The sequence below is a fragment of the Bufo bufo genome, chromosome 6, assembly GCF_905171765.1.
Source record: "Bufo bufo chromosome 6, aBufBuf1.1, whole genome shotgun sequence".
Classification (NCBI taxonomy): Eukaryota; Metazoa; Chordata; class Amphibia; order Anura; family Bufonidae; genus Bufo; species Bufo bufo.
This window is the reverse complement of record NC_053394.1, coordinates 76,089,904-76,105,944: the sequence shown is the minus strand read 5'-3', so window position 1 is coordinate 76,105,944 and position 16,041 is coordinate 76,089,904. Positions and strand designations below refer to the sequence as shown.

Genomic DNA, 16,041 nt, shown 5'->3' with positions numbered 1-16,041 from the left:
ATTGGAATATGGTCATAGGTCATACACATAAAAGGGGTTTTCCATTTTGCATTCATAATATAATCACTTATGAAGGTAGCTGTAATTTTGTAATGTATTTCTTTTACCTTTATTGCTCCTATCTTCCATTCTGGGCTGTGGTCACATGACCGTGTCCATACAGCTCTTTTTTTTATTTCCTGTGGTGTTATATCAATGGGTGTGTCAGTGATAGGGGAGTGTCTATGTAACTAGCTGGGTGGGAGGAGCTATAAACTAGTGGGTGTTGTTAGAGGTGCATCATGGGTTTGGTTGGATACAGCAACAGGAAGTGCTACATACAGGATGGAAACAAGCCACTGATCATTTTTCATAGTGAAAACTTCACATGACCTTGTCCATGCATCTTTCTTATTTTCTACAGTTACGTCCATGGGCATGTCATTGATGGGGAAGTGTCTAACTAGCTGGTGGGAGGAGCTATAAACAAGCTGGGCGTTGTTAGGGGCGGTGCTGGAGCTGTGGCAGAGAAAGGAGAAGTGCATCATGGGTTTGGTTGGATACAGGAACAAGAAGTTCTACATACAGGAGGGACACAAACCAGACAGATCTGTTTACACAGTGAAAATGGGTCAGGAGAGTCCAAATTGGAAAAAAAATATTTATAATCCTGGAGAAAAAAAACTTTATCTTTATATAATATTGCCTCTGGTATGAAAAAAAATTACTTTACAATAGCATATTCAGTAAAGATGTGACATTTATTTCACTATCGTATCTAATAAAGGGAAACTTCCATATGTCAGTCTACATATAATTGCCTTATGCAGGATTTTGGAAGTGTATGGGCTTTTAATCATATCCCATTAAGAAAGGAATGCAGATTTTAAAAAAACGTATATACGTGGAAAACCCTACGCTTCCACAAGTTTTGCATTGCAGCAGACTGAATTAGACAGATACTGCACCAACACAGATAAAATATAGTACAGCAATAGAAGTAAAGCATCATTTTATGTTGTTTACTTCCATTAAGACGTCTCCTTAGAATCACGGTGACAAACCTCACGCTCCTTTCAGCCTAGCTACACAGAAAGCAAATAATTTGAGGGGCGTGGAAATCGCCTTAAAAAGAAAATTAATAGCACTCATTTATTTCATTTCCACATATTTTTTTTCGTAATTGGAAGATACAAAACCGAGTGCCTACCCCATTTAGTTTCTCAGTTAATTACTTAGCCTTTTTCTTTTCTTTTTTTTTTTTTTCTTGAAACAATTGCTTAAGATTTTTGGTGTGACAGTGGGAATCTAATTCAGTGAGTCGCAATGGTTATGTAACTACAGCTAAATTTAATCTGTCATACGCAGTACATAAAATGATGTAGTAATTGCAGCCGGGCCAATTATCGTCGCTGATTTTAAAATGTTATTCATTTATGCTGCAAGTCTGTATGTATATAACATGATTAACTCCTCGGAGAGGCCAGCGACGCCTCACTCATCAGTATAGTCCAGGACAGCACAGTTCAGGTCGGGTTGGATATTTGGTGCTATCTTTAGTTGAGGAGTCGAGAAGTGATAATTACTGTCATAAGTGGAACCTCCCAAATGCACATTTTCTGAAGCTCCACAGCCCTTTCGGAATTCCCGCAGCTATAGATCTTCGCGGTCTCGTAGGTTACTTTGGCTGTTTCATTTATATATCCATGTCTTAAATTGATCTAGAAAAAAGAAAAGAATATATATTTTAAGAAGTGTTTAGTTTTTTCAATAAATTGAAGGATACATATATATATTTTTTTTTAGTAAAGATGTATAGATTATCTATAATGTTTTTCCTCAACATTATTAAAGGGTTTTTCTGGTATTTTAATATTGATGACCTATCCTCAGGGTAGGTCATCAGTATCAGATCAGCGGGGGCCAGACTCCCGACACCCCCGCTGATTACCTGGTTGAAGAGAAGGCTGGGCTCGTGCTAGCGTTGCCTTCCCTTCATTATTTACCTGCGCAGTGGCAAGCAGGTGTAATTACAAGCTATCCCATTCTCTTCTATGGGACCGCTCTGTAGCATACACTTGAATAGGAATGAGCCATCCCATTGAAGTGAATGGGGCAGCTTGTGATTACACTGCTCACTGCTGCATTGTCGACGGCGAGCGGGTAAACAATGGAGGGAAGTCTGCTCTCGCACTGAGCGCGGCCTTCTCTTCAACCAGCTGATCGGCGGATGGGCCAGGTGTCGGACCCCTGCCAATCTGATATTGATGACCTATCCTGAGGATAGGCCATCAATATTAAAATCCCGGAAAACCCCTTCAATGTCAGAGATCTTGAAGTCAAACATGAAAACTGCCTTCAAATTATTGCACCCGATTTGTTTTTTCAGCTTCCTCACAAACTGGCTCCATGCACCCCATACCACAGAGTTTCATTAAGTGGGTTGGCCATTTTCCTATATTGCTGGCCTAATCTCAGGACGGGTTATCAATATCAGATTGGTGGGGGTCCAATTCCAGCACCCACGCAGATGAGCAGTTTTATCATTGTTAACCTGCTTGTTATTGACATTGCAGCGGAGAACAGGTGTAATTACAGCTACTCTATCCTCATTCACTTCAATGGGAAGGACAAGATGGAGTGTAACTGCTCCTTCCCATTGAAGTTAATGGAACAGAGGAGTTACAATTACAGCTGCTCGTCGCTGCAGGTATACAGCGTAGAGAATGCAACTCTCGCATAAGCGCTGTTTTCTTTAGCTGATTGGCAGAGTTGCCCGGTGTCGGACCTCTGTTGATCTGATATTGATGACCTGTCCTGAGGTTAGGTCAGGAATATAGGAAACCGTCCAACCCAGTCTGCACAACCATTCTTACCATCAAGGAAACATGATAGACCCAATAATATGTTTGTGGGATCCTTCCGAATTCATTGGTATCCCGTTGATATTTGTTAGTATCCATCTGCTAAATGGATCCAGCATAATGGTGGCTGCTGGCTGACAGAGTAGTATGCAGCTCTGTATTAGGAAAATATTGTGACAACCACTATCAAGATATGTTATCAACCAATACCAAATAATTTTGGTCCTATTTAGACTTAAAACAAAAGGGTCTTCAAAGGTGCACATTCACTTTGAGCTCAAGTTTGAATTTCAAAGTCTCAAGAAACACTACAACTATTCAGATCTTCCTTGTTTTTCTCAGGCTCCTTTGTGTATCGTGATATTCTGAAGATTTCTGGTTCTGTTTTTGCAGGCAAAGCAAAAGGAAGATGACAACTGACTTTAGACACATTCCATGACCCCAGTGGACCTCTTATGGATATGGACATCAAGTCATTGAGATATCTTATGAGCATCTGACGTGGACATCAAGTCATTGAGATATCTTATGAGCATCTGACATGGACATCAAGTCATTGGCAGTTCTGGCATAAAAAGCTTTCTAAGAATAAGGGTCATTAAGATGTTACAAGAAGGGTACCATATGCTAAGTATTGATGGTTTCCCTAGCAACTGTCCATCAAATTCAGTTTGGTTTCCTCGCGCCTTATACTTGTGTTGTCAAACATAGAGCATTTTGACACATAGCCTTTGTTGAGAATCCATTCAGTACGCCTGCTATAATTTATAATAGGCAGTGTTATGTAGCTGATGTTAAGAATTTTGTACAATCTGAGAATCTGTAGGTCACCTACAAAAATGTACTAAAATGTGACTGCTGTGAGTCTGATGCCATGCATAAAGTTTTGTATCAAACTATTTAGTATCTCCGTTTTGGTGCAGTGAGAGTGCACTGTCTTCTGGTTTATGATAACCATGAAGTCTCATACTTCAAAGAAAATACTTTGCAAAGGAGAAATAATGGCGCCTCTCTGTTGTGAATGATGTAGCCATGTTTATGGACCAAATGTACATTTAGAAGTTTGTTTCAAAACTTGGACATTTCTTTACTGTGTTTTTTGGTAAAATATGTTGATGCTGTTTTGAATGTATTTGATAAATCAAGATCTAAAGTTTTCTATTTGTTCTTTGTGGTCTCAGGTTATGATCATATAACAATTTTACAGCTTCTTTTATAAAACACCATAAAATTTCTTAGGCGTCTTTTCTTTTTTTACCAGCTCAACATACACACTCTTAACTTAAATAGTCCTATGTTGATAAGTTATCCACAGCGGATAAAAGCAAATAGATTACCCAGCAATATATTATTCTGTATTTTAAATTTGAGTTGAATTGTTTTTCAATTCAGCAGCCCATTATGTTTTCTTGCCATGATTCCCGTTATGCTATAAAACTAATGGTTTTATGCATATCATTATTGTGTTAGAGGATGCAGCCTAATCCTTGCCTACATTATTCTGTGAAGTAATAAGTAGTATTCTTGCTGTGCCCATTATACCTTTTCTCTTTTACCATACTAGCATTGAGAAAATTAACTAGTTAAAGGCCAATCAGCTGAAGTTGGTGGTTCTTAAACCTTTTTTGCACATAGAAACCCACAAATGCTGCAAACTTAATGAAAAAAACAATCGGGGTCATTTATTATGCTGAAATAGTAGTTCAAGCGCAGATTGTGGCACAGTGGTTAGTTGCGACGCAATCTGCAACTTCTTAACGCTCACGCCAGGCTTAAAATTGTGGTCGTGGCATGGGCGGGGAAGAAGTCTAAATCTCAGAAGCTGTCTTACGCTTAGAACTGGCAGAGGATCCGCCAAAGTTATAAAGAGGCCTGCGCCTCTTCATAACGTCGACGGAACCACCGCCAGCTTAGGGGTTTATTAAGACCGTCTTCTAAAATGCAGGTCTAATTAAATGTGCCCCTATATTCTTAGTCTGTGCTGGATATGGAACTTGAGACCTCCAGCAGTACAGTTAGGATCTTCTTCATTCCCAATCATCGCCCCATGTAAACATACCACCGATCATCTGACTGATGCTCGTATCTTTTATGCAGGACTAAAATCATGTGTTCAAAGGGATGGGATAAACCATTGTTTTTAAGGGGTTCTTCAAAATGGCAAATCTCCTCCTGGGACCAGAGAAGTACTCCTTGCCATGATGCATGCAGCAATTGATGGTAACTGTAGGTATGCCTGTTGTAGCAGTACCAAACAGTCCAAAACTCCTAGTCCACACCTCCCAAGCTGTGAACTGTAAGTTTCTGTTGAATGCTGAATGATGGGAGCCTTGTGCATTCTGTCTTTCACCTCTCATACTTATGTGATATTGTGATCTGTGATATCGTGACCTGTACACTAGATGTACAAGCTGTACACAGAGTTGGATGTCCATTAGTTAAGAGCTGGTAGACCACAACGTTAAATCTTCTTAAAATATACTGCCATGAAGAAGATGCTGCTGCCAGAGCCTCTTCTAACATCATTACCCATTTTCTTTTTCGTTTTGGAATCTATACAACAACTTGTGGGAATCTTCTTTGAGAAACATGGACTTGGAATAGTGTGGGTGAAGATCCTGGCTCAGGCATCGAGACTACCAAGGCCTACTAATCTGCCTAGACCTTTTCTTTGAAGAAACCACTTTTTCGGCCAGTAAGCTGAAGAAGAAAACATGTATCTTTATTTTGTTAAGAATTAGCCGTTTGATTGTACAGTATTTTATTGTAACACAAGGTGCGTTCATACCAGCCCAGGAGAATCCATTTGTCGGGAAGGAAGCGTTCCTTCCTTACAGTTGGCTGCTCGTTAAGTGGAGGTGAAGCACTGCATTTACATGCAACAATCACCTCCACAGTACAAGGACGAGCGATCGCTGCTGCTGCTATTGCTCGCCCCCATCAAAATTATTCCTGGGCAGCAGAGGCTGTGTAGACAGCACGATCTGCTGGCCAAGAACAATGATTGAGGTGTCCCCAATGATTATTTCACCTGATGAACGAGCGTTTCACTTATTTATCGTGTTATCTGTGACACCTTTAGACAGGCAGATTATCGGGAATGAGCATTCGTAACAAGCTCTGCCTCTAATGCCACCAGATATAAGGCAGTTATCCTATTAGTCAATGTTCAGCTCTTAAAATAAGCCTTGAGACATGACTTGGATATTAAATAGGCCAGCACCTCATCTGCCGACAGCTGTTACGGGGTGATTGCCCCTCATCAGTGCAGAGCAGAGAGTACTGGCTTAACTGGGTGAGAGGCCTGTGTCCGGGTAAGGGGGGAACTAACTCTCCTTAGGGAGAGAGCACCTTAATCAGTGTGAGGCATTAGAGGCAGAGCTTGTTAAGAGCTCATTTGCATCCCTTCCCTCCCAGAATTCCAGAGGAGCATGTATGGCCTATAGGTCTCCTCACACTGATTAGGTGCTCTCTCCCTAAGGAGAGTTAGTTCCCCCCTTAGGGCTCTTTCACACTTGCGTTGTTCTGTTCCGGCATAGAGTTCCGTCGTCGGGGCTCTATGCCGGAAGAATCCTGATCAGGATTATCCCCATGCATTCTGAATGGAGAGAAATCCGTTCAGGATGCATCAAGATGTCTTCAGTTCTGGAACGGAACGTTTTTTGGCCAGAGAAAATACCGCAACATGCTGCGCTTTTTGCTCCGGTCAAAAATCCTGAACACTTGCCGCAAGGCCGGATCCGGAATTAATGCCCATTGAAAAGCATTAATCCAGATCCGGCCTTAAGCTAAACGTCGTTTCGGCGCATTACCGGATCCGACGTTTAGCTTTTTCTGAATGGTTACCATGGCTCCCAGGACACTAAAGTCCTGTCTGCCATGGTAAAGTGTAGTGGGGAGCGGGGGAGCAGTATACTTACCGTCCGTGTGGCTCCCTGGGCGCTTCAGAGTGACGTCAGGGCGCCCCACGCGCCCCACCCCCACGTCATCCATGCGCATGGGGCGCCCTGACGTCATTCTGGAGCACCCCGGGAGCCGCACGTACTGTAAGTATACTGCTCCCCCGCTCCCCACTACTACTATGGCAACCAGGACTTTAATAGCGTCCTAGGTGCCATAGTAACACTGAACGCATTTTGAAGACGGATCCGTCTTCAAATGCTTTCAGTTCACTTGCGGTGTTACGGATCCGGCAGGCACCTCCGGCAAATGGAGTACACGACGGATCCGGACAACGCAAGTGTGAAAGAGGCCTTACCTGAGCATTCGTAGGAATGTTCCTTCCTGATATTTGGCCTCATATTCTGGTCATGTAAATCCATCTTAACTGGCCTTGAAGTTTACAAACTCTGATAAAATTTGTACCACACACCAACCTAATTATCATGAAATGACTACCTACTGTATTGATTCCAAATGAAGGTGAGCTAAGCAGCAATCTCGGGTATGTCAAAAAACTATGCGTGCCTTATATAGCGGTGTTTCTCAAGGCAGTCCTCATGGAACCTCAGCAGGTCATGTCTTGAAGCTATTCTATAAAAACACGCATGCTTTTTATTGTTATAGTGAAACTAATTAAATCATCCATGCAGTGTCAAGGTCATACTCAATAGAGGCTGGGATTAACTGAGAAGTGGATTAGATTGCTCTGTAGCTACACCACTGATTGCTGAGTGATACGCAATTACTGTTATTTTTTTAGGGCAATGAAGAGCTTCAGTCGTAGTCACCAGTTAATACCAGGGAATTTCCCAAGGCCCATTACTCTGAGAATTTACATTACTTTTACACACATTGGTCCATTGCAATCAATAATGGGAAACAGTCAGGGTAAATGAGACAAGTAAAATTGATACAAATGGTTTTCATTAGGGTAATTGGGCATGAGTAAACCAACCGTTTGGTTATATGACGTGATCAGTTGACAATTGGCGATCCTTTTTAGATGAGCATTTTGTTCCAAATGCAGATGATGTTTTAAATTTGCGCAAAATCAGCTAAAGTGACTTGTTTTAGGAATAGCACATTGTTACAAAAGAGTGGGAAATTGGCCATTACCTTTCATAATCTTATTGAAAGGCTGCAAGCCATCCTCATGGAAATTCAATCAGAGCATTTTTTTTCTATGTGTTTGGTAGACGTCTACAGGCTGGAAGTATTGATAGAGGTGGATGGTGTGCTTTACTCAAACATATTTGTATTTTAAAGACCCTTGTTCAAAACGACTCTTTTCTCTAAACCCAGGAGGCTTGTGGGACTCAAAACTCATTACTTTCTGATAAATGCTACTAATATGCTACACAAAAATTAAAGCAACCTATTAGCAATGGATTTTTAAAGCTCTGCTGTTGGGAATACAGCAAAGAGTAAATATTATTGTTTAATGTAAGATAAGTAGCCCATATGTTTGCGTCATTTTCATTTCTTTCTTTTTTTTTATGAAAGATTTAAAACTTTATAAAAAATCTTGACCACATAGTTCTGAATGTGGGGCTTGAACCTGTCTATAGGCAGGTACTTTATTTCATTTTTTCTAGTTTTACATGTTTTATAGGTTTTCACACATTCTCAAAATTTGTAATATCTTTTTAAAATAAAGTTATTTTTGAAGCAAAAAAGGTTTGAGGAGTGCTTTTCAGTGTGCATAAAACTAAAAGGAGTTGTGCAGGCAGTATATATTGATGACCTATCCCTAGTGTAGGTGATCAGTGTGTGATCTGCCGGGTTCTGACACTCGGCTTTACCCCAAATCAGTTGTTTGAAGAGGAGGTGTCTCTCTCTGCGAGCGCTACTTCCTCTTCATTACACTGCCTGAAGTCTTGACAGTGCAGTCTAATTACATGTACTCATTCCATTCACTTCAATGGAGTGCACAGGAAGTAGGACCATGGAGTGCCTCCTCTTCTTTAAACAATGGATCTGCGGATCCCCGCAGATCAGATATTGATGACCTGCCTGTACAAGCCCTTTCATGGCCAGAGCACGAGCCATCAAGCTATGTTCCCATTTCCTATTATAGTGCCAGTTACATTTCTGTATCTGGATTCACAAATGGTGCATAGTGTTTTTGTTTCTAAGAGACACTTTTTAGTAAAAAAATGTAGCACATTTTGAATTCAGCTTTAATAATATCTGCTCTTGGAAACGACTTTTATGGTATTTAACCTCTTTCAAATGCTTTGCTTAAAGGGGTTGTCCAGCTGTTATTCAGTGATGGCCTATCCTCAGGTAGGCCATCAGTAGCTGATCGGCAGGAGTCCAACCCACTGCGCCCCTTTTGATCAGCAGTTCAGGTGTAGCTCTGGTGCTGGAACTACACAGCACCATCATCTGTACATTGGAACAAGCTTGTTAATACTGCACTGCTCCCATTGAACTCTATGGGAGCAGCGATGCAGGCACAAGCTCTGTCACTATAAGATGACAGCTACACCAACATTGCTAATCAGCGGTATGTCAGACCTACACCCATCAGCTATGGGTGGCCTAACAGACAGTTTGCTATGGCAGGCTCTGGACCTTTCAGAAAGCCCCAGGCTGCCATAGTAATTGATTGGATGACAGAGGGAGCCCCATCCTAATGTCTAACCCTTCAGATGCTTTGGTAATTCTTGACCGCAGCCAGGTGTCATCTGTATTAGACAGCCAGAACGTGGCATGTATGGACTGGGGTCAGTTCAGACTCATGAAGAGGTGAAGTGTTACAAACTGTCATTGTCATGGAAAAATCTGTACATGATATCCGAGTTGATCACTCACAAGAATGAAGGGCCAGAGTCTCAGAATGGAGGGTGATGTTCACACATGCACGCTGCCTCTCCTTTGTTCAACTCTATCAGCAGAACGAAGTAAAGGAAAAACAGGACCAACCCAACGGGGCTCTCCCCAAGGACGGATCTTAGGTTTCTTTATTGTGCAACGCGTTTCAAGGGCGCATCACCCTCTTCATTAGGCATGACTGGGACTGCTGGATAGAAGCAGAGTACCCGAGTACAGCGTTTCACTTATGAAACAATTCAAATTATACATAGAATGATTTCTGCAACCAGATGGATGGTTGAAAAACTATAGTAGGGTAGTCACCTAAAATGGGTTACCCTCCCTCAAAATCACAATTTACATTTTACTGTCATAGTAATAGAAAAGATTTATATTCTAGGGGTATATTGATCATAATGAATCAATCAAATCATTATAACTAGTGTTTCTCGAGCATCGCTATGCTCGGCACATCGCAGTGTTTTCGGACGAATACTGTGTATGCTCGAGCACAATTGAACACAATGAAAATCTCATGAACAGCGCCATCTATTGGTTTCATAGTCTTATTACAAGACTATGAATTCGATAGATGGTGCTGTTCATGACTCATAAACAGCGCCATCTATTGGTTTTATAGTCCTTTTTTTTTATACATTAGCTTTTGATATAATTTACACATTTACATTCAAAGGTACATATTGGATCAAATTACAGGTCATATTACTTTTTTACAGATATGTGCAGTAAAAACAAAGATAAAACACATATAAACAGTGCAATTATCCTTTCCCTAAACATTTCCCCCACCCTCCCCCCTTCTATACAGGTGATGTGGTTTAAAGTTTTCTTTTTATTCTATGTATTCCTGGAGTTGTACAGTGTCTCATTTCGGAGTTCATGTGGTAGTGTAGTCTCATGGTAGTGCGTCTTTATGTAAGGATTGATGATGCTTTATATGTGTCACGGCTGAGGATGGGGGAAATCCTCAGCCGTGTGAAGCCCGGTGATGTTACGGCTGCTTGGCCATGAAGACAGGATTAGGGAGCAGGTCACCTCCTAAACGCATCCCTAACCTGACCCTGGCTCCTAGCTACATGAGCCAACCTTGATGGTAGGAGGGCCCATGCTCCGGAACCTAAAAGTCCCTGCTGGCCCTCAAGATGACCCTCACCTAGGAGGGGCAGGAGTCTCAACTGCTGGCCCTCAAGATGACCCTCCACGGAGGAGCAGGAGTCTCAACGGCCAAGCTGCAGGAAAAGGGGAGACATAAACAGCTCTATGGATATGGCAGGTGAACAAAGAGTTCCACCTACCTGCCACAGCCTTGCTGACTGGATCCCTGTGTTAGCAGGGTGCAGATCACAAACGCATCCCCACACAGGGACCCAGATCCATAGCTGCACAAAATCACATATAAAACATCACACGGACATCACACATAACTAGAAATAACTTAAAGCGACATTATGGTTATGACATTAAGGTTTATGACCACAGGGGTGGCTCTTACTGGCAGGTAATAAATATATGAGGCTGCTCTCAGCTAAGCATGGCTGAAGCAACCTGAAGGCCTGCAAAAGCAGTGAGGCTTTATAGGCCAAGAAGCCACACCCCACAGTCGGACACACCCAGTGATCACACACACTAGGAAGGGGATTAACCCTTCCAACACCAGGGAAGGGAAAACACCACTTAAAGGGAACGTGCACACAATAACATAAAACACAGTGCACACATCCACACATCACACACAAAACCGCATGCGCAGCGTAGCGAGCTGCATGGCACAGCTCAGCCTGCTACGCTGCCACATACATACTGTTGCCAGCGGCAACCACAGGTGAGGCCAATACCACAGCCCTCACCTGTGATTGAACACCAATGAAAACCGCTGACAACCGCATGCGGTTCAGGAGTCACGGTCATAGCCATGGCCGTGACAATATGTTATTGGTTTCATAGTCTTATGACAAGACTATGAATCCAATAGATGGCGCTGTTCATGAGTAGAGTAGATCGCGAATATTGTAATCGTGAATTTTTATTGCGAATTTTCCATGCAAATGGTTTTTCAGCTGAAAAAGAACTCGGATTCTGCTCATTTGCATGTCTTTCCCATTTCCCCATGTTTATGCAAATGAGTTTACATGACAAAACTGTATAGAAAGGTTATTGAATATCATGTTAGGACAATCGGAAAACTTTTTGTCACCCTAATGATAATGATCTAGGTGCGCAGGTCCGACCAAGCCATCCAACAGATATGAAGCAACTTTGAGGCTTACTGGCTCTCAGTCAGATGAGAGCTGGTTTTGAATGTCACATAGTGCACAAGGCTGCCATTGTAAGGTATGCTGACTGTATCTGTCTCATGGATATATTGTTGGCTTGCACATACCCGGCTTTTGGTATATAGCCTTTGTGTGGTTGTCTATTTTATGTCATAGGTAATTGGTATAATGCTCAGGTTCTCCTATTGACTTACATTATACTCGGGTGCTTAATAGAGCACCCGAGCATCCCGATGTGTTCAGCCTGAGCACTTTGGTGCTCGATCAACACTAATTATAACCAATAAACCTATTATTATTGAACTAATGCAATATTAGTGTAGCAAATCCAGTCTTTTTTTATTGTGGGTCCTCGTATATGTATTTGTTTTCCAATATAGCATATCTATGAGCTGATTTGTGCCTGCAGTAATCTTCACAGCATATTTCCCTGTACAGCAGCTCGTACTGCTTGTACTTTACTATGCAAATTTCTCTGTATGAAAATGGCACCTACTGGATAAAAGGATATACGGTATTAATGTTTTCCAAGTAATAAAACTGTTTTACTAATCTGGTGTTCTGTCATCAGATGGTTTGTAGGAAGAACACGGGATAATTACGAGAAAACATATATCAGGTACAAAACCGCTGCCTGTATATCTTTTTTGTTTCCCTGTCATGTTACACATCTATCTGAGACCCTTCTACTTCCTATTGTCATCTTATTCCTAGCTCAGCATTTTAGTTTTATTTCTGCAATAAAGCAAATCTTTTATAGTCAGGGGAACCTAAAAAAGAAACGGGCAATGTGATCTTGAGATATTTCAACTACTTCTACATTGAGGGGATCTCGGTCAAATGATTTAGGTGAAAGGGTTCAAAAGGTGGTTGAAAAGAAGACAACCAATGCAAGAGTCCACCTCTCTAATATTTATTGACCAAAAAGCAAAACAAAATGCACCTAGGTAGAAATGTCAGATTGCTGCAAAACTCTTCATGCAGATATTTTCCGGCAGATTCGTAAATTATTACACATGTGGTCTGATTAGATACTGGGTATTGCCACAAGAAGTCTTAAAAGTGCTTCCCCTGCTGCCCCTTAAAAAAAAACTCTCAAAGGCTACTTTTGGGTAGTGTGCATTTTGGGAGGGATTGTTGACTGGTAGACATCCCTCTACAATGCAATTGAAGACATTTTGCTCAGTTGACAGTGTTTGAGAGGGGGTGCATCATTGAACTGCGAGAAGCAGGATAATCATGAATCACCCACCATCTAGCCTGTTCTGACCTAGCTGTTAGGAGGTATTGGGAGCAATGGTTACATGAGGGCGAATAGGCTCTGGAAAGACCAGCAGTAGAGAGGATCATTTGATGGACCGACAAGAATGAACGGCTCCCACAGTTTTTTTGTCCACCATCCAGACACAGTTGACACCTTTATCACACACCATTTCCAGGTGCTTAGCAAAAGGAAATTTGATGGCATTTATTACATGTCCTGCCATTAAAAGCCAGTCACTCTCGCCTTTGTTTGCAGTCATGTCATGAAAGAGAATCCTGGACTGCTACAGACAGGAACTGTATTGTCTCTAGTGATGAATCCAGGTTCTGTTTGGGATCCGATGACAGGTTCAAGTATGGAGAGCTCATGGTGAACACATCAATCACTATTGGTGAACACTATTGGTGTGATGATTTGAGAATCCATCCTGTAGTGATACGAGGGACAGTAACATATCACCAATATCATGTCAGAGCTTCCAACTGGCATTTTTTCTGCAGAATAATGCACATCCACACACAGCAAAGGTTTCCAAGAAATTTCTTCACCAGATTGGCTGCCCATTCACCAAATTTATGGCCAATCAAGCATTTATAGAGCCAACTGGGACGCCATCTTGAGCAACCTAGAAGTGTGCAAGTTCTATAGGCCCAGCTGCAACATCTGTGGGGAAATGTGAAACAGGAAACCATACGGAGCCTGTATGCCTCTGTGCCCAACAGTATGTCGTCTTGTGTCCATGCTGGAGGTGACCGAACACGGTACTAGAGACTCCTTTTAATTGTAAAGTTTTCTCCAATAAACTTCTCCTTTTGCTCTAATATTGTAATCACATATCTGATCATTACATTCACACATAGAAAGTTTGATTTGAGTCAAACAACTCCCTCTTGATGCATATTTTTTATTTTTAGATAATGAGTAGAGATGAGAAAATCTAATCCCCTGAAGTGGAATTCGATCCGAATTTCAGGATAAATTAGTATTTCCTCGTGCTTTGTGTAAGCGAATCGATTTAACCTGAAATAGTGTAAAAAACTAAAAAAATTCATGCTTACCTCCTCCATTTGCTCGCGATGGGCAGCCAGCAGCCATCTTGATTGAAGATCTCAGCTGAAATTCTGTGCATGGTGACTGATAACGTCACCACGTCAGCCGGTGTGATGATGTAATCGCGCGCTGCGCTAGATCTTCAAGTAAGATGACATCACAGAGATATAAACCAAAAGGGGCCCAGCATGCATGTGGAACCTACACCTCCTGAACTTCATTGTCGCTGTCATGGCACATAACAGGTGAACTTAGTGTTAGGTTCCCGTCTTATAGAGATCGCCTTGACATGCGGCAGACGGGCTCAAATATTTTTGTACAAAATATATTTGCCAAGTATCTCTAATTTATTAGCGTAGCATTTGCAATGTAATATGTCTTTGTACTTTATTTGGTTTGTAGAGTGCTGTTGCACTATGTGTTGTTCTATTTGTGTTTTCAGCCATAGCGACGTGCACCTGCACATTGGAATGTGCTGACCAACCCCCTTTTCCTTTGTAGTTTATATGGGAGACGTGGCTGACTCCTATTTGGTCGTGCACTTCTGTAGCCTGTTTTGCCTCACAGGCTGATTTTAATTAGCATGAGTATATAGTCTGCTCTGCATGCATGTTGGCACTTGTAGTCCCTAGATTCAATAAAGGCCATTTTGGCACCACAGAGATATAAACCAAAAGGGGTCCAGCATGCATGCTGTTGCACTATGTGTTGTTCTATTTGTGTTTTAAGCCATAGCGACTTGCACCTGCGCATTGGGATGTGCTGACTAACTCCCTTTTCCTATGTAGATCTTCAAGCAAGATGGCGGCGGCCGGCCCATTGCGAGTAAATGTAGGCGGTAAGTTTTATTTTTGTTTTGTTTTTAAAGTTAAAAACTGTGTAAAATCATGTGTGAACGCGGCATCTGAGGGGTACAATGACGAAGGGTGGCGCTATCGCAGCTTCCTGTCATTGCATTCACTACTTGCACCTACTAATTGCACCCACTACTAAATGGATTACTTTGTCATGAAGCAAATTTTTTTGTAAAATTTGGTAAATCAGCTGAATCGAACTTTTGAAAAATTTGTTCATCTCTAATAATGAGTATATAATAATTGATATTACTGGATGAATTGTTTTTTCTCTGTGGAGGATTGTCCTACATGATACCAAAAATGAATACATTTGAAGTAATGATCTTGCAACATTCACCCTTTCAGTCTTTTTGCTGTATATTAATATACAGCAACTCAAACCATGATGAGAATAGCAGAACATACCTCCCAACTTTTTCTGATGATTGTAAAATTTGCCACAAACTACTACCATTTGTAATTGTGATGTTTAATCATGTTTTTAGCACCTGGGTGGTCCCAGTTGTCCTGTTTGGTCAACTCTGCCATTTTCCAGATAGGCAGTGTCCTAGTCCCGGGACTCCCACATATGTATTTCCCAATGTTATGTTATAGGTGTTTTTTTTGCCAGGACAGCTTAATATGATAGAAAAATAGTTGGTTACCAGAAAGTTTCCATTAAGCACTACACCACAATTAAAGGGCTATTCAAAAATTTTAGGGACAGTAAATTGTTGAAACAGGATACAAAGTCATTTCTAATCCTTTGTGCTTGAAGGGGTTGTCCAGGGTCAGAAAAACATGGATGTTTTCTTCTAAAAACTGTGTCACGCCTGTCTGTAGGCTGTATGTGGTATTGCAGTTCAGCCCCACTCATGTTAATGGAGCTGAGATGCAAAACTGGACACAACCCACGGACAGATGTGGTGTTATTTCTGGAAGACTGCACCAACAAATGGTCTAAAACAGGGATGCTCAACCTGCGGCCCTCCAGC

The 16,041-nt window shown here is 41.5% G+C and overlaps 1 protein-coding gene across 2 annotated transcripts in view; it reads left to right on the top strand.

The window, feature by feature from the left end:
* Nucleotides 1-4,512, top strand: part of LOC121003899 (solute carrier family 22 member 15-like) — a 298,912-nt gene extending 294,400 nt beyond the window's left edge. The window contains exon 11 of one of the 2 annotated variants that reach the window (XM_040435841.1): nucleotides 3,237-4,512. In XM_040435841.1, the coding sequence (XP_040291775.1) occupies nucleotides 3,237-3,263 (27 nt within the window). In that variant the 3' untranslated portion in view covers nucleotides 3,264-4,512. The remainder of the gene's footprint in view (nucleotides 1-3,236) is intronic. The other variant, XM_040435839.1, reaches the window with a different exon arrangement.
* Nucleotides 4,513-16,041: the final 11,529 nt, after the last annotated feature.